The 26,610-nt window shown below is 43.5% G+C and overlaps 1 protein-coding gene across 2 annotated transcripts; it reads left to right on the forward strand.

Annotated features, from left to right (window-relative positions):
- The first annotated feature begins 5,315 nt into the window (after positions 1-5,315).
- LOC105834370 lies at positions 5,316-26,315 on the forward strand. Of its 2 annotated transcripts, none has more exons than XM_012676789.3 (26): positions 5,316-5,624; positions 6,749-6,852; positions 6,936-7,051; positions 7,894-8,053; positions 8,381-8,414; positions 11,506-11,647; positions 11,917-12,096; positions 12,791-13,177; positions 13,375-13,566; positions 13,650-13,711; positions 13,860-14,048; positions 14,149-14,320; positions 14,401-14,508; positions 14,629-14,699; positions 14,774-14,900; positions 15,003-15,255; positions 15,488-15,597; positions 15,806-15,944; positions 16,157-16,291; positions 21,134-21,284; positions 21,473-21,600; positions 21,680-21,814; positions 21,924-22,075; positions 22,284-22,644; positions 22,824-24,388; positions 24,724-26,315. In XM_012676789.3, exons 1-26 carry the CDS (start codon positions 5,566-5,568, stop codon positions 24,979-24,981), a joined length of 5,490 nt encoding a protein of 1,829 aa, XP_012532243.2. In that variant the 5' UTR covers positions 5,316-5,565; the 3' UTR covers positions 24,982-26,315. The 2 variants fall into 2 exon arrangements, with proteins under 2 accessions (XP_012532243.2, XP_036144520.1); XM_036288627.1 differs by having other exon boundaries at positions 21,927-22,075.
- Positions 26,316-26,610: the final 295 nt, after the last annotated feature.

Genomic DNA, 26,610 nt, shown 5'->3' on the forward strand with positions numbered 1-26,610 from the left:
TTATCTTAAAGCTTAGGCCGGTATTCATAGTCGAATCTTATTTTAAGATCGTCTCAAGTAACCCAGTGAGAAATAGTACATCGAATCGACATCGATTCGACGTCAAATTGATGTCGAATTCATTATCGTTTCTCGCTGGGAATGTCTTAAGATGCTAATACGGCTCTGTGATTGGTTGATGACATCTTAAGACAGTACTTAAGATGATCTTAAATATAAGATTCAGCAATGAATACTGGCCTTAGAATAACAAATTCTTATCGTTTTTTTGTTACAGTTATGATTATAAAATAAATAAAGAAAAGAATTACGTAGCACATGCTTCACATTGTGTGTGTGTGTGTGTGTGTGTGTGTGTGTGTGTGTGTGTGTGTGTGTGTGTGTGTGTGTGTGTGTGTGTGTGTGTACTTATATATATATATATATGTTTATATATGTTTATATATTTATATGTATGTATGTATATATGTATGTGTGTGTGTCTGTATATATATATATATATATATATATATATATATATATATATATATATATATATATATATGTATGTATATACATATAAGTTTAGATAAAATTTTATTGACAAATTATAATAAAATATATACTAGGTAATTTTTTATAGCGTAAAAATGGGGAATGGTACGTTGATATTATTTTATATTTGTAAAATATGACTGCAGAACTTTTATTTTTATAGATTTACTACTTTTAAAGATCAATTCTTATAGTTACTAATAACTCGAAATCACGATGAATTTTACAGAATAAAAAATAAAGAATAAGAGTACAGAAGTTTTTAAATAAGCCAACAAGCCTTCCTACCTGTTGTCATTGTGTGGCGATAGTGGGTCGTTTGCATATCAGTGTTCGTCAATTACTCGCCTAGCGTCCGCGTTTAATGGCATACAATTATAGAATTGTGGAAAATTTTTTTCCTCGTGACATTTTATTTAACAAGAGAGATTTGTATGTCAGTGTGCGCGATTGCGATCGACGTATCAATCAAACACGTCGACGGAATGAGGCAAATGTATGATAACAGTAAAAGAACAGCTTAATACGAGTTTGATCCGCAATGACTCATTTTTTTCTCATCGAAAAAGGGACGATCCTGACGACTATCACTAAATCAATAGAGAGAATGAGACCACATTGTAATAATGTATCACGATCACACACACACACACACACACACACACACACACACACACACACACACACACACACACACACACACACACACACACACACACACACACACACACACACACCACACACACACACACACACACACACACACACACACACACAAGTCACGTTACTATACAAATCAACTTTTGACAATTTGTATGATAAATTGTAAAAAAGTTAAAAAAAAAACAAAAATTACAGAGTTGGTGTTGAATTATATTTATATTTAATATTGATTTATTATTGATTTTCAAGCTACAAATTAAAAAACGTGATTCTACTTTTAGTAAACAGAGCGCTTCCGAGTTTCGATTGTTAAAAAATATTTTTTGCAACTATCTTATTATTATTTTTTTTTTTTTTTAAATTAAAAGATATTTTATCGTGTTTATTTTAAATAATCTTTTACGATAGATTCAATTATCGAGACCGTTCAACATGCAACTCCGGGTGCGCGCTCGAAGGACGTAAACAGCAGACAGGATGTGCAAAATTGATCGTCAAATGCAAATCTCGACGAAGTGGCGGCCGATTTCTCGACGACATCGACACCGCGCCGCGCGCCGCCACGTGCGCGATGAAAAATACTAACGATCTAGTACCTATGTTCGATCGTCTGGATCGCGCATTTCATTTCGCTTCGGGCAAGGACGATCGCGTTATGCCTTTGCTCGCTTTCATGTCGGCTTTCGAGAAACGTGACGGTACTTTCAATGAACGAGATATTGTTCGTTACTCTTCTGGACGTACTTTTCTGCCCGAGATTTGTCTTAATTCCACGAGACACAATTAGCAAATCGTTTATGATCGCGAGTCTCGGATTCTCGAGACCTGTTCTGTTTTTTTCGCGTATTTCTGATGTCAACCTTACATTGTCGGTGCATCAGTCGTGCCCTGCTTACTCGAATTGATCTACCTAAATGATTTACATAAATTGTATTCCGTAAAATTAAAAAAATAGATTTGATGCCAGAAGCGGAGTATAATTGTGTTCTAGTTAAATTAAATTAAATATTTCGTTTATCTCAATACAATTTTCTTTTAATCGCATCATTTTTCACATTTTATGTATTAATTTATCGTGTATAGATAAAGTATGAAATAACAAACTTGCACTATAATAACGCGAGATGTTGAAAAGATGAGAAAATTCTGTCTGTCATTTCGTTTTTTAATACATATACATCGTCGAAACTAGCACGACTTAAACCTTCGACTCTCCCAAACTCATCGCGAGGTCAAGGCTATCCCGTAAGAGGTTTCGAGTGGCTCAGGTTAGGATCTAAAAGGCCTTCCACCGTCTTCGGTTAGCGCCCTATATGGAGACGTTGATGCCTACCTTCGCCCGAGTCTTTTTGATCGTCGCGTAATCGATGGGCGCCGCGCCTTGCTTTTATGCACCGCTTGAATTGGAAAATAATCACTTGGCGCGTTGATAGATAACGATAAAAATATCGGCTACTCTCTCATGAGATAACTAGGCGATTCATGTACAATCGCGTGCTTCTCGCGTTTATCGAAGTATTGATTCGATAATTTTAAATGAGTTAGTTTCGATCAATTTTATTTCATGCAAATGTGGAATCTAAATAGCTCGTATATCAATTGCTCGACACACATATTACATGTTCTTGCTTGATCATATTTAATCGAGGCGTTTAAAGTTTATGTTCTTCGAGCATCATGTTTGAGCGACTTTGAGAGACCACCGATTCATAATTCTAAGACTTTTGTGTTATATGTATATCATTTTATCTTCCACTGATGAAAACAGATGGAATGAATATTCAAGGAGTACGTGAAACGTATTTTTTCTTTTTTTCTTTGGTTTAAATCTATTTCTCCAGTTTTTTATTAATTCATATGGCGATGCCGCTAAATCACCAGATTATAATTCTTTCCAAAGAACACGCACCGCCCACTCGCGTTTCTCTTCGGCAATCAAATTCTTAATGATTTACGGATTCTACGAATGCCGTTTTTATAAAACTTCTTTTTCATAAAACTGTATTTTAGATTAAGATAGTCTAAACACCTATGTATAAAAAAATTAGCCGCGGTTACGTTGAAGAATGTAAATTGCGATTGTTCGATTTTTCAAACGAAATCGCATTCTACAGGGTTGTGAGTACAAGGTAGATAAAATTCAAAATTCAGACAATATACCGCGCGTTAAATATAAGATGTGAATAATCGAGGATACCACTTATGAACTCTATTCAATCGATAAACTTTCCAGGATGTTAATCATCCTCTATGCGATTTTGTAATCTTTTAGCTATTTCCATTCTAACCCGACTCTAGCTGGATTGTAATGCAAAAGAGTGTCGTCAGCTAACTTTCTCCTCCCTCTTACAAACCTATCTAAGTATATACAAATTTTGCAGCCAGATTGTTTCTATCCCAAGCGCATCGACAATCTCTTGTTCGTTTCCCGTTTTGATGGAGCTGCGAAATCTAATGTCGTTATACTGATCTTGTCCAAGGAACCAACTTCTCTGAAGAGGTAAATCGAATCGAGATCGCGCCGATCGCGCTTCTCTCGGCGTGACGAAGCCGAGGAACGACATTGACAACAACCAAAACCTCTTTTGTCGCGAGTGAAAGACGTGGGAAGGGAGGAGTGTGATGGTGGGTGAGCTCAGGGGGACAGAGCGATCGACAATCACTGACATAGAGGGAAAGAGAGAGAGAGAGAGAGAGAGAGAGAGAGAGAGAGAGAGAGAGAGAGAGAGAGAGAGAGAGAGAGAGAGAGAGAGAGAGAGAGAGAGAGAGAGAGAGAGAGAAGGGGGGGCGAGGTCAACAAGGTGCCCGATATGGTATCCTGCGACCGCCGCGAGTGCCATTTTACTTATACGCACGGCGATGGTGCGTATAGCACTCGCATATGTGCAGGTGTGTGTTCAATCGAGCCTTCCTACGCTACAATTAGCAGCTATCGTCAAATCGTTGTTAACCTGCCGAATGCAATTTCGTACATCCGCTCGAAGTGGCGCGTTTCTTCCCTCGATCTTTTTTCTTCTCCGGAAAGATGTCCTTGCGCAGAAAACTTTTTTTTTTTTTTTTAAGTTACGTTCATCCTGTCGCGACGTCCATAGTTGGCATCGATACGCAATAACGCTTAATTCATAGACGACGTAATTCTTCAGTTTTATCTAAGAGAATTTAGTTATTAGTGTTCATATTATACATGTAAAAAAAGCAGTGTATCCCGAGATTGTTTATTCTTATTCGGGAAGTAGAGAGAGATTAGAGATCTCCGACGCATTCCTTTTCGAATTCATCGCTCTCGTCGTACGCTCGGGGCGCACCTGATTTTTTGCAAGATCGTCACTTCAAGATCATTCGCGGCCTTCCTAAGATGGGCAGCGGCCGTAAAAGCGCGCGCGCTTCGAGGTCGCGTCGCCGTCGGTTCTCGAGGAACGATATGCCTCGCCTAGGAAGTTCCGTCCTGCGCGCGTGTACCTGGCACGCGCGAGCGTGCTTAGGCGGCAAACAGCAGCAGCAGCAGCAGCAGCACGCGGTGCACTTGCGTGAATCATCGCGTGGGCTTTTACCTGACTGCGTTTATATTCGGAATTGCAGCGGCCTGTAGTGCGATTCTGTAACTCGTTAAGAGGTATCGGTATCGTTATACAGTTGTTGCGCAGATATTTTGTATGGTAAAAAAGCCGCGCAACGCACCTCTTAACGAGTTACAGAATCGTGGCCCTGGTGCCTTCGGCCAGTCTAGCTACACCGGTGGCGGCGTGCTTTTCGTCTCGTCTCGTCTCGTCTCGTCTCGTCTCTGATCTGATCTGATTTCTCTCGTCTCGTCTCGTCTCTACTCCCCGCTCGTGTGGCTCCTTAATATCCCTCCGATCTATTTTTAAGCGTGACTAGTACGAGATACGGTGCACACGCGCACGCATGGTGACGCAATCCTATGGTCTTTCTCCTTGTACTTCCTTCCGCGGTGACCGCGGTCGGAATTAGGACCGAACGGAATTCAGCCGATTGATAACGCGCGACTTTCCTCGACAAATTAATCTCGGCCAGAGAGAAATCGAATTAGCCAAAGACTAATCGAAAGAGTATTCGAGTCTCTTTTCGCATGTGTTTTCAAGTATAACGTACGTTAATCCAAGTTTTTCGTTGTTACTCGTCGCTACTATTATTGTCCGATTACTGTCGTCCCGTCGCTCCTTCGGAATTCTCTCTCTCTCTCTCTCTCTCTCTCCTTTTTCTACGCGCCATCGCTTGATTCAGTCGTCGTGACTGGCATCAGCAATGTTCTCACTCCATTCCGTTAACCATCTGCATCCGGTGCGACGCAACGGTCGCACAATCGGCGATCGTCGCCGATCGCGAGTGTAATACCTCGAATTTTTTCGAATGCGAAAGTTACGATATTGTGTGTGCACACGTGGCGCGGGAACGTTTCACGTTTGCAGGTACCGCGTTCCGTCTACGGAATTCGTCTACATTTAAGGAATATTGTTGCGATCGTGCCAACGATCTCTCGCATGTTAACCTCCACGCCATGGCAAACGTCAATATCCGTGATGCTACGAGTCTGACATTTTATTCTCTCTGCCCGTTCTATCGTCTTCTTTCTACGCGGTGACCTTTCTCTTTTTATGGACAATGTAACCGTAGAAACGACATATTATAAGCTTAGCTCGGTATATGTTCAGGCACGCGCGCACACACACGCACACACACGCACACACTCTTAAGCTTCAACCTAGACCTCGCTTCACAGCCTCGATCCACTTGACTCGTTATTGCAAATTTGACGTTTTACGAGGATAACGATACGCTAAGAGTCTAGAGTCAGTTCCCAAGAATCATTAATCTTCGAAGCGTAAATGAAGCGTTTTCACGCTTTAATACAAAGCGATCACAGTCTTCAGACGATGCCTAGGAAATTCGTTTTTTGCTCGATTGAGTCATAGTTCGAGAGACAGAAACGCGTTGCTTGTTTCTCGATCTAGCTCGTCTAAGCCGTGACGGATGGCTAGCGTTTCATCTTGGATCTCGCATTTAACATTTTTTAATCGTTTCTATGAGTTTTCGATTCAAATGAACGTAACAAAATTGCACTGTCGACTGAATATCATCTAATCTCTTTGTTCAAGACAGATATAAATTATAATAAATTAAAAAAAATTAAGTAAAGCGGAACCACTGAGTATTAATTGTAAGAGAAGTTTATTGTCCATTGCGAAACTTTAAACAGCATTACGTTTTATCACGTGGTCTCCATTTCTAACACGGTAGCGTCTCATTTTAACGATGGATTAAGAAGAATTATGCGCGCTAATGCGCCGTTTCCTTTTATACATGCGCTCGGCACCAAAGTAATTAGCGTTTATTGCCAGTGAGATATCAAATCTATAAATCAGATAGGCGTGCGCGGTTTTAACGTTTTAATTACGTTTAATAAAGTGTAACATCATAAAACTACCTTCGCAATACACGTCAACAAATTAATTTTTCCGACCTAACAAACGTGCACAATGGTTGCACGTTGAAGAATCTACATGTAGAATTTCTTTTTCGTATACCGTTGCAGAGTGGAAGAGCAGCATCCAGCCGCAGAGGCAGCCGATATGGATTCCCACGTCGGTCTCGACTACATCGTGGATAATCCCGATTATTGCGTCAAGCTTGCCTCAGGTAAATTGTTGGACGTTCTCGATTCCGTAATCTCGCGAGATCGTGCCGCGTATTAACGCCTCTATATCTCTCAATGATTGCAGCATTGGAGACGGCGTGCCCATCCGTGAAGAAGCAAGTCGTGGAGTTGCTGTCGGCGCTGTGCGTCTACAGCCAAGACGGCAGGCAAAGAGCCATCGATACTCTTCACACGTATCAGGTGATTATATTTCGAAAAGTACAATTTTTGCCTGTACTTTACGCCGATTTATCATTGCGCGCCGCACGTTTGAACGATGAAGACGTAACGAAACCGCTTTAAAAAAAAAAGGAGGAGGGAGGTCGGCCACGTCGACTGTTGAAACTGCGACAACTTGCAACGAGCACATGGCATTTCAGATATAGAAGAGGTAATCGTTGTAAAGTAATCGTGTGCCACGATTAGGTAAAAGTCATGGTTCAAGATCTTTCGATGAACAAAAGAACGAAGCGCGCACCGCGCTTAATAATATACTCCTACTAAACGCACTACACATGCCATGCCGCGCAAGCAAGAGTCAGTTGCCGTAATATCTCTATAATATCCACCATTTTTATACTGTCGCAAACCAATCGTGTTGCGAAATATATATTTCTATCTAGATGCAACTTGTATGTAGGGGACAAATCAGTATCGTTCTCTGTAAGAGATAAATTTTTTCGTTGTACCACGCGACTTAAGAAAGTAGAAATATATGGATTTATGAAGCGGAATTAATTACGCTCGATCAATGTAGATCGGAAAATTTCAATTTGCACAAAATTCAAAAGCAATTCTTCGTTTTGGTAACATGAAACAGAGAGAGAGAGAGAGAGAGAGAGAGAGAAAGAGAGAGATTCCTTTTTTTTCAATTAACCGAAAAATTTGCCAATTTCACGTGGATGAGAGAATGTTGACTGTCCGTTTTCTTTGCTCGTCGCGACGTAAACGCCGACATCCCGGGATGGCGTTTCTTTCCCCCGAAATTGAAAATAAGCGGGCGGTAACTCCGATCTTAAACGGTGATCCATGTCCGAATGCAGGAGCGGAAGAGCGAGCGTTATCGATTGCGAGTCGTGGTCGACGAGTTACAGAAAGCGACGGTCGAGGATTATCAAACGGCACTGCTGGCGTTTATAAATTGTTTGGTCATCTCGACGCCGGTGCTCAAGGACCGTATACGTATTCGCAACGAGTTCATCGGTGAGTGAAAGACAGCGGCACTCGAATCTTCTTGGCGGGTACTACTTCCTTGTCGCCTCGAGACTGACCACTTGACGATCGCCCCTTTCCTAGAAAAATTCTTTACTTAAACGAAAAATAAACGAGACGATTTAACTTTGACATGAAACATACAGCCTTCGAATACAGTCATAGTTTATTTATTATGTTGGCGATTTAACTTGAAATTTAATTTAAAAAGTTTGTTGATTCTATTCCCTTTCTGTCTATTCTACATCTTCTTCATCTGTTCAAGTCCTCACACACACACACACACACACATACATAAAACACAAATTTCCGTTGCAGGACTTAAACTCCTGCCGATCCTGAACGAGCTGCGGTGAGTACACTATGACGACGATCCGGATCCGCCGGATTAACTTATTAACACCTTAACATTTGTGGAATAATAAATAATAATGAATGTTACGAAAGAGGACGCTTTATTGTACCCACACCTTTTCCTTTGCACGCCGCCTAATGTCACGCGAAGATAATTACACAAAGGATTGGTTCACTAACGGAGCGAGGACTCCTGTCATGAAGATACTGACGACCCTGAACACCGATTCACTTGCATGCACTAATCCAAATAATGTTTCTAAATTTTCTAATACAAAAGTGCCGTGACCCTTTAAAATAACTCAAATTTCTACTTTACTTCCCGAACGGTTCAAACTCAGCAGATTTATCCTAATGTTTCGCAGACGGGCAAATAGAAAGTTTTATATAATTTTGCCTTTTAAATAATTTTGCAATACGCCTGTTTGTATGGAAAACAACAATTTTTATTTTCAAATCAATTTAATCTCTTGTTTCCTCTTGAAAGGGAATTGCGAAATATTTTTTTCGAGATCATATCTCAAGGTATTCGTCGATGATTTTAAACGTATCGCGATTGTTATACACCACTTATCGCAGTTGTTGGGCAAACAGTCGTTAACGTGATTAGCGCAATCGAGAAATTAGGATAAAAATACACATTCGTTCGAAAGGGTACCATGTAATTTGCATCACGATTTGCACACAAGAAAAAGAATTAAATTTGTAGAATAATTCGATAATGTATCGTCAAAAGAGATACATACTCTACTCCTACGATTGTCGATAGACATCCTTCTCTTTTCGAATCACAATGGTCTTCTCTTATATAAAATATCGCAAAACAATGTTTATTTCCTTATCGTAATTAATCTTACGTGTGTAACGATCGAGAAGATCGCAGTCATGGGAACGACATGTTCATTGGTGACGAGCGATGAGCGAGAAATAGAATGGAGAATCTAAGCGATTTGTCTCCCTCTGCGCATTCTCGACACATTCTCGGCGAGCGAAGACGAGAGAGAGAGAGGGGGAGAGAGAGAGAGAGAGAGAGAGAGAGAGAGAGAAAGAGAGAGAGAGAGAGAGAAGAGAGAAGCAAAGAGAATTAATTAGCAAATAAAAATATTATTTCTAATAAATGTTTCAAACTTAAAGATCAAAGTTTTTATAATTAAAAGAAAAATAAAAAAGGCAGAAAGAGGGACCACGGGGGAAGAGGGGGGGGGAAGAAAGATAGATAAGAAGAAGGGATAAGAAAGGGTCGTGACGTCATGACAGGGAGAAAGGGGAAGCGAGGAAAGCTCGAATTAACTCATCACCGGCACCGATGCACCTGCGACCGTATCTCGTGCCGTGCTGGAGCCAGAAATGCATCCGACGTCGCGACGCGCCGGCCGGCCGGCGTTCTCCGCTTTGCCTCCGATTCTCGGATCCTCGTGACCGGCAATTTTATTCTTCCTCGTCGTATTTTCCCTTCTGAAGCCTTCGTTCTCGGCACTCACGTGATCGTCAATTAACGGTAAGAAAGAAAAGAATAGAGGAAAGGAAGGATGCGCCATTTTTTTCCCAATGGATTCTCAACTTTGTTGACCTACATTACAACAACCGCTTGACGACTCGCGCGAAATAAGTTAACACGCGTTCACTTGGTAAAAAAATATTAACCGTTCTTGGATGAGTATTTTTGATGCATCGTCGATGAATCTCATCGCCATTTTATTGAATCTTGTTGTTTTCTTTTCTCGAGAAATTAGAAGTTCTTCGTGTGCTTTCAGACTGATGTGTTTGTTTCTACTCTTTGGATATTACGAAAAACATTCGTATAATGTACTTGACGAGGTAGAATAGGACAAATGTCCGTTTTGCTATGGGCGACGCGCTAAGATTTCAATTATTTTAGGGGAGAGAAGAAAGCGTTTTAGAGAATTTTATTCTCTTATTGCTCCTCTTCACGCGATGCGTGCCGGCATCGCTTTCCATGAGTCACTGCCGTGCTCACATTCGTGTTCTTCTTTATCCACTTCTGTTTTGCTCGTAGCAAAGATCGATGGGCAGGATTGGACCGCCGTGCCGCGAAGAGTATTTTGGTACGTTCTCTCGGTAGGACGCAACTGGAAGCTACCCAGACCATTCTGGATGCTCGACTTATCTCACAGTTTGAATTTCAATCGCGCGTCTTCGTCTCGACTTTTAAAATTTAAAATCGCTACATCGTGTATTTACCTAATAATTTATCATAATATTGATGGTCAACCGACAAGTTTTTTGCTCTCTCTCTCTCTCTCTCTCTCTCTCTCTCTCTCTCTCTCTCTCTCTCTCTCTCTCTCTCTCTCTCTCTCTCTCTCTCTACAAACGTTTTGATTTTATCCTTAAATGTATCAAGGAGTGACTTTAATTGAATAATGTCGCGAGTGATTAAACTTGTTTAGTGATTTAGTAACGCCTAGATCAGTTCACGCCAACATCGATCTATTTATTGGATTGGAAAATTGTGACGCCGAAATCTGCGACGACAGTGAAAAAAAGAATTTACTAAATTAAAATAAATATTTTTTCAAATAGTACCATGCAGAAGTTTTGTAAAAAATAAATGATATTTATTTCAAATAAGATACTATTTATTTTTTAAAAAACTTCTGCATGGTACTATTTGAAAAAATATTTATTTCAATTTCGTAAATTTTTTTTTTTCAGTGTATTTCTGTGCACTTTGAAGTTGCAAATCGCCGTGATTCGTGAATGAAATACATATTCTTTATAAATTCCTAATTTCGCGATTTACAATCGCGTTTCGATTTGTTCGCATACAGAATTTAACTGTACATTTACGGTATTTATCATAACATCTTGTTAGCTGTTCTTGAGGTGACAAATAGGGTGGATGGAAATTTTCACGACAAATAAACTGCGTTTTTAATTTTTTTTAAAATACTGAATTGAGGCAAGGTTGCCTAAAAATAAGAGCAAAGGAAGAATATGCCGTACTCTAATAAGAATCAAATCCTCAGAAAGAATATTTGAGAATCAAACCTGTCGGAAATAAGACGAAGAACGGCATGATAAGAGTTTCAAGTGTCTACGGATTGGGGTGATGACGATTGTTCTTGCAGGAAAAATCATGCGCCAGATGTGAGAGTACAGCTAGACGCCTTTGACGATCAACGGGAAACCGACGAGGAGCTCACGAACCACGGACCGCCCGGGATCGATCTCTCTTCTCACGTGGACGTCTTTTACGCTATTCTTGGCCAAGTGAGCGACTTCCGGCATTTGCTCTATTTTCCAGCTTCCGCCGATGTTCTCGATAAATATTTGCGGTCAATCTTGGAACAATTAATTTTTTTCCTATGCGCGACTTGTCTCTGTCTTTTAAACGAGCGCATCACGTTATATTATTAACTACAACTAATCGTTCACTAAAGTCCCTTGCCACTCTATTTCTATAAAATCTATCTCAAAGGCTTCTAATTGAGTTGAGAGCTCGTGTAAGAAACGTCTGACAAAACGCAGAACATCCACAGGTCGCAGACACTCCGCAGGAGATACCCTTTCTGAGTGTCTTGCAGCATCTGCTGCGGTTGGACCCGAAGGATGCTGCCAGCGATTTAGCATGGGACACTGCGGAGACCTTGGTGCATCGAGCCACATTACTGGAGAGTCGCGAGGATGCCACCAAATTATTGAGGTCGCCTAGTCTACAAGTAAATATCCGCATTTTTTCTTATTTCTTAAAAAGAAAAGAGATAATGTGTCTATTAAAGATTCGTAAAATTATTTCGCAAAATAAAACTCGCGATACTTCACCTGACGCTTTTCCCATCTTTCCTAAGAATTGTTAGAAATGTGACAAGGATGACTTATATGTAATCCTTCCACGTAAGCGAGAGTCGATGGTAAATTTACTGACTCTATCCGTAATGACTGTTTTTCTCGGGGGCGGTGGGAGAGGGGGGGGGGGGGCTTTCACCGATTGCACAACCGACGGCGACGTATCCGTCGACAAAGGAAGATTCTGCGTTACGTCAGATCAACTTAAATTTCGCGACCACTATCGCGAGAATCGTCGTCAATGTCAACTATACTAACGTAAGCTAATGTAACACCCGCCATATACTTTTACTTTCTGACCGTACTTGACCGAAAGACGCAAGTCCATAAAAGAAGAAACCCGTACCACGTTACGTGTCGATGAATCACAAAGTGTGCGTTTACACACGTTGACTTATCCACGCTCCTTGTCGGTTGCCCAATGATTTTGCAAAGCGAAAAATTTGTCTTTAAAGTGCCATTTCAAAAATTTCTCGTTTTCTTCTTTTTTCATAATCGATTATGAAGTAGAATAAATAAATGAAAAATACATCCAACGATATAATGATACTCACGAAACTCGAGCAGACAAATCTATGCTGCCATTGTCGCGGTGTCGATCAGACGTGCGGAACGTCGCGAAAAGCATCGCTGCCGACGAGCAACAGTTCAACGGCACCCTTACCGCCACCGCCGCCACCAGCAGTTCCGGTGACGCCAAGTCTGTCACCCCCGTCGAGCAGTAGCGGTTTTGTTTTACCGCCGCCACCTCCGCCACCGCTTTTCGCCAACGTCGTCACGTCTGATGCACCGATGGAGCCGCCGATGCCGCCACCCCTACACGTGCCTTCCGTTGCACGCGCACCTACCCCCGAACCGCCCAGTAATCACGTCAGACTGCTACCGCAACAAGAAATTCCCACCCCTAGAACAAAGATGAAAACCATCAACTGGAACAAGATACCTAATCATAAGGTATTTGAGAGAAATGCATGTTCGATTCGCATGTTAAATAACGCTTTCCGCTCCAAAGATTTGGAAAAACTCTTGAATTAAATAATAAATATTAAATTATATATAAATACAGAAAATTCTTAAATTAAACAAAGGGAGGGATGAAAAATTAAATTTACAATAATCAAATTCTTTTTCTTTTTACTTTTACGTCATAGGTGATTGGCAAACGGAACATCTGGTCCCTCGTCGCGAACGAGCATCAAAATTCCCCGATGGCGGATCTAGATTGGGCCGAGATGGAGGGCTTGTTCTGTCAACAGGTGCCGCCGATGGTACCACCGGCGACTTACTCGATTTCGTGCGGTACCGGCGCCGACACCGAACGACGTCGTCGAGAACCGACGGAGGTTGCTCTCATTTAAACGCTATTTCGCTCTGCCCGTAAAGAACAACGTTTACTTTCGATTGTTTCTTTTTTTTTTTAATTTAGATCGCGTTACTCGATGGGAAGAGGAGCCTGAACGTTAATATTTTCTTGAAGCAATTTCGAAGGTACGATAAGAGGAGAGTTACAAAAATATAAACCAATATTCGAGATAAGAAAATGATTGTCATAAAAATTAATAGAGCCACTGCAGGTGCATTTCATTCATTGTATTATTATCGTTATTATTCGCGCACTTTCATATTCTTTCTTCAGTTCAAACGAGGACATAATCCAATTGATCAAGGAGGGCGGACACGATGATATTGGCGCGGAGAAATTGCGTGGTCTGCTAAAAATATTGCCGGAAGTGGACGAGCTCGAGATGCTCAAGAACTTCGATGGCGACAAGTCGAAGCTCGGTAACGCTGAGAAGTTCTTTCTGCAGCTTATCCAAGTGCCAAAGTAATAGTTGGTTATATATGTAAAATATATCTAAAAAGAGATTAATGTCTTTCCCATTAAATTAAATTAAAAATGAAATAATGACACTATCGATATTTAGTTATAAGTTACGCATCGAGTGCATGCTACTGAAGGAAGAATTTGCCGCGAATATGAGCTACTTGGAACCGAGCATCAATTCAATGATACTTGCTGGGGAGGATCTTATGACGAATAAGCCTCTGCAAGAGGTGCTGTACATGGTTTTGGTAGCTGGTAACTTTCTCAACTCAGTACGTATTCGCTCCTCGTTGAACGACTCAATTCTGAAACAATATTGATACGACAAGAATCGATTATCGCATTTTTACAGGGTGGCTATGCTGGCAATGCAGCGGGCGTGAAGCTTTCCTCGTTGCAAAAGCTAACAGAAATTCGCGCGAACAAGCCAGGAATGAATCTGATACACTACGTAGCATTGGTAAATTACGTTAATCAGTTAGTTAGGCATAATTGTATGTAAAATCAAATATAATGTGTGCGTGTCTTTAACAATTTAAAGCGTAAACGTATACTTTCGTAATGAAAAATTATATTTTAGCAAGCCGAGAGAAAACGAAAGGATTTGCTAAGTTTTGCGAAAGATATGACTGCCTTAGAAGCAGCAACAAAGTAAGGATTATTATTTGTATAACGATTATGAAAGAAACGTTCTTCTCATAAGTTTCTTTTTTTTTTTTTGTTAGAACAACGATCGAACAATTGACCAATGAATTTAATAGTTTGGACACAAAAATTAAAAAAATCAAAAATCAGATCCAACTTTCTTCGACCGAAAACGAAATACAGAAACAAATGGCACAGTTTCTTCAGGTAACAAACATAACAATTATATTCATAGATTATACATGCAATACAAGATAAATTTTTTAAATAAAGACAATAAAACGAAACTTTTGCTTGATATTTGAGCAGATGGCCGAGCGAGAAATGGATCAATTAAAAAGGGATATGGAAGAGCTTGAGGGAGTGAGACGATCGATCGCGGAATTTTTTTGCGAGGATACAAACACATTCAAAATCGAAGAGTGCTTCAAGATATTCCATCAGTTTTATCAAAAATTCAACCAGGCGGTAGCGGAGAACGAAAGACGTCGCATTCAGGAGGAGCAGATCTTGGCGCGTCGTAAACAGCGCGAGGAACAATTACTGGCGAGAAAACGATTGCGTAAGTGGTGTATGCGTATCCTTAAAAAAAAAAAAAATAGTGATGCAGATTTTTATAAAAATCAGCGCAGTTCCACATGTTACGATTGTAATTTCGAACTGCTGTTTTTCGGTAAATTAAGCGCCATACTTCGAGTTCCTATAAACAAATTTCAAATTTTTTAATGAGAGCACGTTTCATTCTCCTGCTTTTCGCTTTCGATGTCAAAAATTAATATCTGTTAAATATGCAGTAAGCAATCAAGCGGAAACTCCCGGCTCGGAATCCGAATCTAACTTGATGGACTATGGGCTCTTTGAACCTGCCTTATCTCAGAGAAATTATAATCGTGGTGAGGCCAAGGTAAATTTTGTTTTCTATTCGGTATACTTTTATATTTCAAGATCTATCAAACGTAATAAGAATATGCTTTGTGTGAGATAATCAAATGTTTCTATAAACTTCACAAATTACCTTTTTGCTGGATCATAAATATATTTTTACTTTTAAATCTTAAATACGCGATTGAAGTAAGAAGAGCCAAGTAAAAAAGTTGTCAACAATATTTTAGATAAGAAGGTTGCAAAATGGCGGTGTTACGTCGGACGAAGACATCTCCGTCATTGGATCACCGAGCATCCGACGTCGTTTGGGATCATGTTCCGGCGGTCCTGATCAACAGTCTACCAAAGAAGATACCTACTCACCAGGTATCGTATCACAACTTGAAAAAGTTGCGAAATAAAAACTCCTTAAATTATGTTACAAAACGTTACTTCCACCCAATTAATAAAGCTGTTGCCAATAAGAAAAGAACATTTTCGAATTCTTTACAAGTTTCTGCGAAATCTTTTACATTTCACATTTGCAAACAGCACCATGTAATCGCGACATGTATTCCTCACGGCACTTTACTCGACAGATATCACGCCTAACGGTACGCTTCGTCGGCGCAGAAGTAGAATACCCTGCGAGGATGATGATGGAAATTTGATGGATTTTTTACGAACGTCCGGACAAGATAATACTCGGGAAAGAAAATCATGGGGAAGTTTAGGTAATTGATAATAATTCATAGCGCTACAAGATATCCTATCCTATCCTATCTAAAAGGCATGTAAAGTCGATTGCTCGCATTTCTCGAAGATCATTGTTGTCGCTTTTCCGCGATGCCAATTGGTTCTCTCGCTGCGCTTACTTCGTGTTGCAAGAGTAGCTGTCATTGCAATTGAATTTTGACAGCTGTCAAATTTGTATAAATAATATTATCTATACATTTATTGTTGTAATTTCCTATCTAAAAAAAGGCATGTAAAGTCGATTGCTCACATTTCTCGAAGATCATTGTTGTCGCTTTTCCGCGATGCCAATTGGTTCTCTCGCTGCGCTTACTTCGTGTTGCAAGAGTAGCTGTCATTGCAATTGAATTTTGACAGCTGTCAAATTTGTATAAATATTATCTATACATTTATTGTTGTAATTTATTTTTAAAAGGTAAAAAATAAAAAGTTAAGTAGCGCGCGCGAAGCACGCGTCTGTGGTGTCTAGTGGTATATAAACTTGAAATATTTTTTATATTCTTTGATAATAATGGTATAAATATTTATTTTAAATATTTTTATAAATGTTTATCATAATTTTTTTAATACCTGACAAACTCAGACATAAAAATATGTACAAATAATTTAGCTTCCGAAACGGATCAATCTCCAATTTAGTTCAAATTTTGAAAATTTCATTTAGTGAAAAAAAACATGCAAGGATTTTTGGCGATTCAAAAAAAATTTTTTTTAATGTCGGTAAGTAGGAAATCCATAATTTGTAGACAAAAATTTAAATGTGTGTGTGTGTGTGTGTTTGTGTGTGACCACAGCGAAGCAATGTCTTTGTTTACTTTTTTTATGGGTGTACTTGTAAAATGAGTAAGTGTTAATTCCGTTACCAGACATTGTATTGAAAACCTGCAAACACATGTGAACTTTACTTCGTTTGCAGTGTGCACATGGGTTAGCGACTTGGATGGGGTGCGTGCGTGAGTGAGTGAATGAGTGAGTGAGTGAGTGAGTGAGTGAGTGAGTGAGTGAGGAGTGAGTAAGAAGTGAGTGAGGAGTGAGTAAGGAGTGAGTGAGTGAGTGAATAAGAGTGAGTGAGGAGTGAGTGAGTGAGTGAGTGAGTGAGGAGTAAGTGAGTAAGTAAGTGAGTGAGTGAGTGAGTGAGTGAGTGAGTGAGTGAGGAGTGAGTAAGAAGTGAGTGAGGAGTGAGTAAGGAGTGAGTGAGTGAGTGAATAAGAGTGAGTGAGGAGTGAGTGAGTGAGTGAGTGAGTGAGGAGTGAGCGAGGAGTGAGCCGGGAGTGAGCCGGGAGTGAGCCGGGAGTGAGCCGAGAGTGAGCCAGGAGTGAGCCGGGAGTGAGCCGGGAGTGAGCCGGGAGTGAGCCGGGAGTGAGCCGGGAGTGAGCCGGGAGTGAGCCGGGAGTGAGCGAGTGAGTGAGCGAGGAGTGAGCCGGGAGTGAGCCGGGAGTGAGCCGGGAGTGAGCCGGGAGTGAGCCAGGAGTGAACCAGGAGTGAGCGAGTGAGTGAGCGAGGAGTGAGCGAGGAGTGAGCGAGGAGTGAGCGAGGAGTGAGCCGGGAGTGAGCCGGAAGTGAGTCGGGAGTGAGTCGGGAGTGAGCGAGGAGTGAACCAGGAGTGAGCGAGTGAGTGAGCAAGGAGTGAGCCGGGAGTGAGCCGGGAGTGAGCCGGGAGTGAGCCGGGAGTGAATTGGGAGTGAACCGGGAGTGAGTCGGGAGTGAGCCGGGAGTGAGCCGGGAGTGAACCGGGAGTGAGCCGGGAGTGAGCCGGGAGTGAGCCAGGAGTGAGCGAGGAGTGAGCGAGGAGTGAGCCGGGAGTGAGCCGGGAGTGAATTGGGAGTGAACCGGGAGTGAGTCGAGAGTGAGTCGGGAGTGAGCCGGGAGTGAACTGGGAGTGAGCCGGGAGTGAACCGGGAGTGAGTCGGGAGTGAGCCGGGAGTGAGCCGGGAGTGAACCGGGAGTGAGCCGGGAGTGAGCCGGGAGTGAGCCAGGAGTGAGCGAGGAGTGAGCGAAGAGTGAGCCGGGAGTGAGCCGGGAGTGAGCCGGGAGTGAATTGGGAGTGAACCGGGAGTGAGTCGGGAGTGAGCCGGGAGTGAGTCGGGAGTGAGCCGGGAGTGAACTGGGAGTGAGCCGGGAGTGAGCCGGGAGTAAGCCGGGAGTGAACCGGGAGTGAGCCGGGAGTGAGCCGGGAGTGAGCCGGGAGTGAGCCGGGAGTGAGTCGGGAGTGAGCCGGGAGTGAGCCGGGAGTGAACCGGGAGTAAGCCGGGAGTGAGCCGGGAGTGAGCCGGGAATGAGCCGGGAGTGAGCGAGGAGTGAGCCGGGAGTGAACCGGGAGTAAGCCGGGAGTGAGTCGGGAGTGAGCCGGGAGTGAGTCGGGAGTGAGCCGGGAGTGAACTGGGAGTGAGCCGGGAGTGAGCCGGGAGTAAGCCGGGAGTGAACCGGGAGTAAGCCGGGAGTGAGCCGGGAGTGAGCCGGGAGTGAGCCGGGAGTGAGTCGGGAGTGAGCCGGGAGTGAGCCGGGAGTGAACCGGGAGTAAGCCGGGAGTGAGCCGGGAGTGAGCCGGGAATGAGCCGGGAGTGAGCGAGGAGTGAGCCGGGAGTGAACCGGGAGTAAGCCGGGAGTGAGCCGGGAGTGAGCCGGGAGTGAGCCGGGAGTGAACCGGGAGTAAGCCGGGAGTGAGCCGGGAGTGAACCGGGAGTAAGCCGGGAGTGAGCCGGAAGTGAGCGAGGAGTGAGCCGGGAGTGAACCGGGAGTAAGCCGGGAGTGAGCCGGGAGTGAGCCGGGAGTGAGCCGGGAGTGAGCCGGGAGTGAGCCGGGAGTGAGCGAGGAGTGAGCCGGGAGTGAACCGGGAGTAAGCCGGGAGTGAGCCGGGAGTGAGCCGGGAGTGAACCGGGAGTAAGCCGGGAGTGAGCCGGGAGTGAGCCAGGAATGAGCCGGGAGTGAGCGAGGAGTGAGCCGGGAGTGAGCCGGGAGTGAACCGGGAGTGAGTCGGGAGTGAGCCGGGAGTGAGCCGGGAGTGAACCGGGAGTGAGCCGGGAGTGAGCCGGGAGTGAGCCAGGAGTGAGCGAGGAGTGAGCGAAGAGTGAGCCGGGAGTGAGCCGGGAGTGAGCCGGGAGTGAATTGGGAGTGAACCGGGAGTGAGTCGGGAGTGAGCCGGGAGTGAGTCGGGAGTGAGCCGGGAGTGAACTGGGAGTGAGCCGGGAGTGAGCCGGGAGTAAGCCGGGAGTGAACCGGGAGTAAGCCGGGAGTGAGCCGGGAGTGAGCCGGGAGTGAGCCGGGAGTGAGCCGGGAGTGAGCCGGGAGTGAGCCGGGAGTGAACCGGGAGTAAGCCGGGAGTGAGCCGGGAGTGAGCCGGGAATGAGCCGGGAGTGAGCGAGGAGTGAGCCGGGAGTGAACCGGGAGTAAGCCGGGAGTGAGTCGGGAGTGAGCCGGGAGTGAGTCGGGAGTGAGCCGGGAGTGAACTGGGAGTGAGCCGGGAGTGAGCCGGGAGTGAGCCGGGAGTGAACCGGGAGTAAGCCGGGAGTGAGCCGGGAGTGAGCCGGGAGTGAGCCGGGAGTGAGTCGGGAGTGAGCCGGGAGTGAGCCGGGAGTGAACCGGGAGTAAGCCGGGAGTGAGCCGGGAGTGAGCCGGGAATGAGCCGGGAGTGAGCGAGGAGTGAGCCGGGAGTGAACCGGGAGTAAGCCGGGAGTGAGCCGGGAGTGAGCCGGGAGTGAGCCGGGAGTGAACCGGGAGTAAGCCGGGAGTGAGCCGGGAGTGAACCGGGAGTAAGCCGGGAGTGAGCCGGAAGTGAGCGAGGAGTGAGCCGGGAGTGAACCGGGAGTAAGCCGGGAGTGAGCCGGGAGTGAGCCGGGAGTGAACCGGGAGTAAGCCGGGAGTGAGCCGGAAGTGAGCGAGGAGTGAGCCGGGAGTGAACCGGGAGTAAGCCGGGAGTGAGCCGGGAGTGAGCCGGGAGTGAACCGGGAGTAAGCCGGGAGTGAGCCGGGAGTGAGCCAGGAATGAGCCGGGAGTGAGCGAGGAGTGAGCCGGGAGTGAACCGGGAGTAAGCCGGGAGTGAGCCGGGAGTGAGCCGGGAGTGAGCCGGGAGTGAACCGGGAGTAAGCCGGGAGTGAGCCGGGAGTGAACCGGGAGTAAGCCGGGAGTGAGCCGGAAGTGAGCGAGGAGTGAGCCGGGAGTGAACCGGGAGTAAGCCGGGAGTGAGCCGGGAGTGAGCCGGGAGTGAACCGGGAGTAAGCCGGGAGTGAGCCGGGAGTGAGCCAGGAGTGAGCCGGGAGTAAGCCGGGAGTGAGCGAGGAGTGAGCGAGGAGTGAGCGAGTGACCGAGCTGGCGAGTGAGCGAGGAGTGAGCAAGGAGTGAGCGAGGAGTGAGCGCGTGAGCGAATTGGCGAGTGAGCGAAGAGTGAGCGAGGAGTGAGCGAGTGAGCGAGGAGTGAGCGAGGAGTGAGCCAGTGAGTGACAGAGTGTGTGAGTGAGTGAGTGAAAAAGGGTGCAAGGAAGGGAGCAAACGAGCGAACGTAACTAGATAAATATGTAGCTAGGTAGCTAGGTAGCTAGGTAGCTAGATAGCAGTAAGTATGCAAGTAGGTATGTATGTTGGTATGTATGTATGTAGGTAGGTATGTAGGTATGTATGTATGTATAACTAAACTTTAAATTTTTTTATTTAAAATTGCAGAAGACGTTTGATTAATGTAAATGAAAGATAAAGAAAATCAAATTGCAATTATTATTATTTTTAAAGTAAAAAGTCAAATAGCGCGCGCTGCGCGCGCGCTTGTAATGTTCTAGTTACTGTAAAAAATAAAATAAAATTAATCTGTTTGTTTAAAAAAATGGAAGATCGATCATGGGCACGAAGAGCACGTGGACAATCGCGAAGAGGAGATTTGCTAAATGCTGATTTTTCGGGAGATCGAGAACGACCGAGCTCGCCATCTCCTCTCGCGGAAAATAAATCATTTCTGCAAGAGGAGGAAGCAAAGCCAACCGGGTAAGTCAGTGGCAACATAATTTTTATATATATTCGACAGTTTTTGAATTGCATTTTTCTATATCTGAAGTAAATACTTGAAATAAAGAGAAAATAATATAAAGCGAAGAACGAATGAAAACAAATAAAAAGAGAAATTGTTTTTACAATTAGTAAAACTCAATTAATTCATCTTTTGTGGAAATTAGGAAAGCCTGGCGACAAAAAATCGAAGCTTGGCTATCGGAAAATGAGAAGGAGGATCGTGCGGGTGAGCAACTTCAGAGAAGAGCGAAGCAATTGCATCAAGCGAACCGACGGTCCTTCGAAGATTCGGGTAAGCTTTATTTTATGCAAATATCGAAATATTTTTTTAATGCCAAGCTCTTTTTAACATAAGATGTGTCCAATTACAGAAAGCGAAGGCAAAAGTCCGATGAACACTTTGACGGAAGACCGAACTATGCTCGAAAGAGGATTTTCCGAAGTTTATGACTGGCGACCGTCCGTCGAGAAAACGGACGTGATGCGCACGATGGAGGCCATTGAAGGTGCCCTAATTTACTTAATTTTTTTATAACAAACACGCTAGTATGTGGCAATCCATAGTAATCGACATAACTCGACGATGAGTTTAACCGAGAATATCGTTCGTTCCAGAAGCTCAACCGCTATCGTCTCAAGACAAGTCACCCTGGCGAAAATCGAGCTTGAACGTACCAAATAGTACGGAAGAGGCTGATCCGCGTTATTCCCGTAGATTTAGATCGAGACACAGTGCTGAGAATGCCCTTATGCCGAGCACTCTGCAGGTAAATGAGAGCCAACTTATCAAAGCTTAATTTGGTGACAAATAAAAATATAATAATTCGTAAGCCAAAGAATGAATTTTCTAAGCGCGAGAACTTTTTTAATTATATAAGTAGAAAGTCCGACAGAGAAAAGTAATAAAATATTTTCCAATAAAGTTAAAGTTTCAAAGAGTTAAATTATGCCATTATGCATTCACACTATTCACAGGCGATCAGAGAAGAGGACAGAAGGAAGAACAAGGTCAATGACGCGATAAATTTAGATACGCAGAACGAGTTAACGATTTATCTGAGGCAGCCGTACACCGGAACGCAAGCACCTGCAACTCGGCGATTCTCCAAGCTCGGCAGAAAGACTACCGACGAGGAAAGAGTCAGTGATAAGATTGAGATCGATTCGGACAACATAGAGACACCACCGGCAACCAGACGGTTGTTCAGTCCGCCGAAGGAGGTGAAACCCGTCGAGAAGGAACCCTGCAAAAGAGAACGTTGCAACAGTTCCCTCCAGAGTCGAGAAATAAAGACTGCGATATTGAAACCGATTAGCCCCACGGATCTTGGCACTGGTAAGTATAGAAATAAAAAATATATACACGAAATTTCCGTTCTTCCAATTGTAACACTCTAATTCAGATAAACTGATAGATAAAAATTTTTAATCTCTATATAATTTAGAATTTTGAAAGTATATAAGAATATATCAATTTCCGCCGGTAAAATAATATATCTCTCGCTCGGTTCCCAGGTAACTTTGATAGGTACTCCGCGACGCGACGAACTCGCAGGTACAAGAAAAATCAAGATCCCACTGGAGATAAAGACAAATCGGACGTGTTGAATCTCGAATTGGTCGACGAAAAATTGACCGCGGCGCAACGGCCTAATACTCTCGCTCTAGCTGATGAAGAAATTCATAAGGAGGACACGGATATCATGCTGCGCGTCTGGCAGGATAAGCTAAAGCAGCGTGACATTGATGCCGCCTCGTCGCCGTTGTCGCGCGACATTGATGCCGCGCTAGCGGAGATTGCGCGTTCCGGCGAAGACCTCCAGCGTCTATCACGTTCGGCATCGACGACATCGACATCGGCAACAATAACGGGCCACAGAAACTCGCGACTTCCGGTCAGCCAACCACCGCCAGTGGTGGCGGTGACCAACACTGTGTTGAGTCCGGTGATGCAGGAATCGCGGCCGCGCGAGCCTGTTACGGTGCTCGCCGAACGTGCAGTGACGAGCCGTGAGCGTCATCGGAGTATGATCGATCCAAGTCAAGTGAAGGAAGCGGTTCGTTTGACCAGTAACCCACCTAGTCAAGTGAATCAAGATCAGGAAATTATTAACAGCTTTTCACGAAATGGAAATTCGCCACGCGATCAGAAGAGCGAGCAGAATGACGCGCCGAAGATCGTAGAGGAACAAGAAGAGAAGCGCACGGATCTCCTCGAGAAGGATATCCGATCCGCGGATGATCCACGCGATCGGTCGACGACTCGGCAGAACTCTATGTTCCGCAGCCGATTTATCCCCGATATAAGTGTGACATCGCCGCCGCCGCCGCCGCCGCCGTCGTCCGGCAAGAGCAAAGATCAGGAATTGAACGACGAGGGCTTCGAAGAGACGCAGAGCCTCGTATCGGAGACCTTGAGTCAGGAGACGTCCTCAGGCAATTACGAGACGGACACGCATGACTCAACGCGATGCTCGCCGGCGGAATTAAGCGGTTACGGGGGCGAACAGCGTCGACGTAGCGCCATTACGATGATGGTCAATGACGACCTGGATGGTCGAAGAGCATCCGTCAACAAATTGCCGACTTCTAACAAGGCGTTCGACAAGAAGACAACTGCGAGGAACGCATCGGAGAAATCCAGCTTCTTGCCGAAGCGCACCGCGGATACAAAACGCGAGTCGATCGCATTGAGGAAGACTGATTCTTTGAAAAGAACTTCAAACGTTGTTCCATTAAGCGATACGGGAACGCCGAGAGGTGAAGTGCAACGTTCCGGTTCCAGAAGTAGCTTGCGTAGCTCACGGAGCTCGCTGAATAGCGCAACGTCCGTCAACACTGTGCGAAATCTGACCACGAATCACGCGCATCTGCGGAGCTACACCTCAGCCATCCGAGCGCTGACCAACGATCTAAGGAAGAGCAGTCCATCGAACAGTCCACTGCCACCGAAAGACGGAATCGACAAAAGACGATCGAGTCCTCGTCAAATTACCGTCAGTAGGATACCCGCCAGTAGAAGTAGCAGCAGCGGCAGTAGCGTTGGACCGGCAGTGAGGGGCGTTAGGAAAGCACCTGAGGTATAATTTAATTTAATTCTTATATGTATATTCGTGAAAGATTCACAAATCCCAAATTCCTCAAGTAGAGAAAGTAGAAACATTCCAAGTTTCTTACGAGCGTTTTTTAATTCTCTTCTGATTATACTACTCATTATATGTCAATGTAGTAGCTTTCCATTGAACGATTTTTCCCCCCCTTTTTTTTCCAATAGATGAAACGCCATTATGATTTTTTTCTCACCTTTTTATCTTATTATTTGTTATCAAACAAAATATCCTCAATTCATCGTAAAACGAAGAAATTTGTTATTTTATTCGTAATGTTTGATATAATTTTTATCGTTAATCGATAGATGGTGCCTGGGATGCCAAAGGTGATAAGAGGCCGGCCGATCATCTCGCGTAGCAGTAGCAGCGGAAACGGCATCGGTCGACAATCAATCTTAGGAAGTCGACCTCTTTCCGGTGATAAGACGTCTGCAACGAAGAGTCGATTGATGCAGCCGCGAGTCAGCTCGAAGAGTCACAGCTTTATGAGGCCTACAGCCGCCAGTGTTAACAAAGGTTCCACACCAAACTTGCCGAAGAGCATCAAAGTTATGGTCAAGTGATAACGCTTATTGATGAAAGAAAAGAATTATATCCATCGTCAAAAATTTTAACTCGAGGAAGATTCACATACATTTAACAAATTTAGACTTAACAAGTAGTTAATGTTACGCAAAATCAACCGAATCTGGGGTCCGATAGTTAATGTTAAACTATAAGGACAACGATTTCAATGGATAGTTTGAGAGTGTTGATAATCGTTTTATCGTAAAATAGATCTGCAAAATCGGATAATAAAAATTCTCGTTTGCTACATCCGCTCACAATTGTTAAACCAAAACAAGTAAGACTTATCGTGTCTAGCCATTATCACGCCAAACAACGCGAGTGCCCGGATAAGAGTGAATAATCATATATATTTCTAGTTTTATCGCGCGCGACGCCCACGTTAGATGATTAAGGAAACTTTAAGGGGAACGCCCCGATTTTTCTATCTGGCGCCAAATTGTGAGGGAGCTTTCCTTTCAATAACCTAGAAAAAACATATTTATATGAAGTATATGTAACATACTCGAATAATGTGCATGTACGAAATATATTATATAATTCTTACCGTTAACAAAGATAAATATATTGTAGAATATATGTCCGACAAATAAATTAACATATTACATGGCAATGCAATTCGAAATACGATAAAGAAAAACTGCGCGACATTATTAAATAACTTACAATTAACTATACATACATTTACGAAAAAGAACAAAAATAAAGTTTACTGAATAATTGCAAACACAAGTAATCCGCATATTGCACTATTTTATATATATACGTATATATGTACTTACTTTATGCACCATATTCAACAAGAAATATCTACATACTTTATGTACAAAAATATAAATCAACGATCTATTTTCAAATTGCATCAAAAAACCTGCGTTTTTGACAGAGATATTTAATGAGATCACTCTCATAATATAATTCGGCACCGGCGCTTTCTAAAAAGCGTAATAATTCGAAAAAACTGACCTTTTTTTCGATTGTCAACGCGTTACGTTGCGCATAAATCTTTTGTACGATATGTAAATATAACATTCAGCTACGGCTAGTCAACCGGTGCGCGTAATCGACAAGCAGTAGCAGGATCGTCTTATCTTCACCGTAAACGAAATCTGCCGCTTAGAAATAAATAACTATAAATTATAATTAAGCTTGCTACTTTCTACATGACTGACAAATATAATTACCGCGTATGAATGGTAGTAGTGATTTTATCGTGATTGTGACGCGAATTATAACCACCCCGATTGTTGGTCTCGATAGCTATACAGAACGACATAGTTTGAAAAACAAAATTCAAATCGTTAATAAATTATCAAATACATCGACATTACACCGTTATATAGCTTTCTATATAACACGAGATCAACATTCTTCGTATATACATTAATTTATTAACTATCACTGCTAGTTATTATGAATAAAACTAAATAGAGCGGTTGAGGAACTCGCGGGCACATTTGCAATTACATCGCCGCCGCATTTTCTTCTTTAATTAAACTTTAATTCATTCATTATAAATGTAAAGTAGCGCGGGCTCTGTGGCTTTATTTTGTGTATAGATATAAGTTTTCTCGCGGCACACAGTAAAAAAAAAAAGAAAAAAAAAAGGTTTAAGAATAATAGTG

This window comes from Monomorium pharaonis, chromosome 1 (genome assembly GCF_013373865.1).
Source record: "Monomorium pharaonis isolate MP-MQ-018 chromosome 1, ASM1337386v2, whole genome shotgun sequence".
Lineage (NCBI taxonomy): Eukaryota > Metazoa > Arthropoda > Insecta > Hymenoptera > Formicidae > Monomorium > Monomorium pharaonis.

Excerpts from the sequence above, each read along its gene's own strand:
- LOC105834370 (XM_012676789.3), top strand. The coding sequence starts at position 5,566 with ATGCGAAAGTTACGATATTGTGTGTGCACACGTGGCGCGGGAACGTTT. Across the intron at positions 21,815-21,923 it reads CACGATGGAGGCCATTGAAG|AAGCTCAACCGCTATCGTCT; the intron begins GTGCCCTAATTT and ends CGTTCGTTCCAG. Across the intron at positions 24,389-24,723 it reads GCGTTAGGAAAGCACCTGAG|ATGGTGCCTGGGATGCCAAA; the intron begins GTATAATTTAAT and ends GTTAATCGATAG.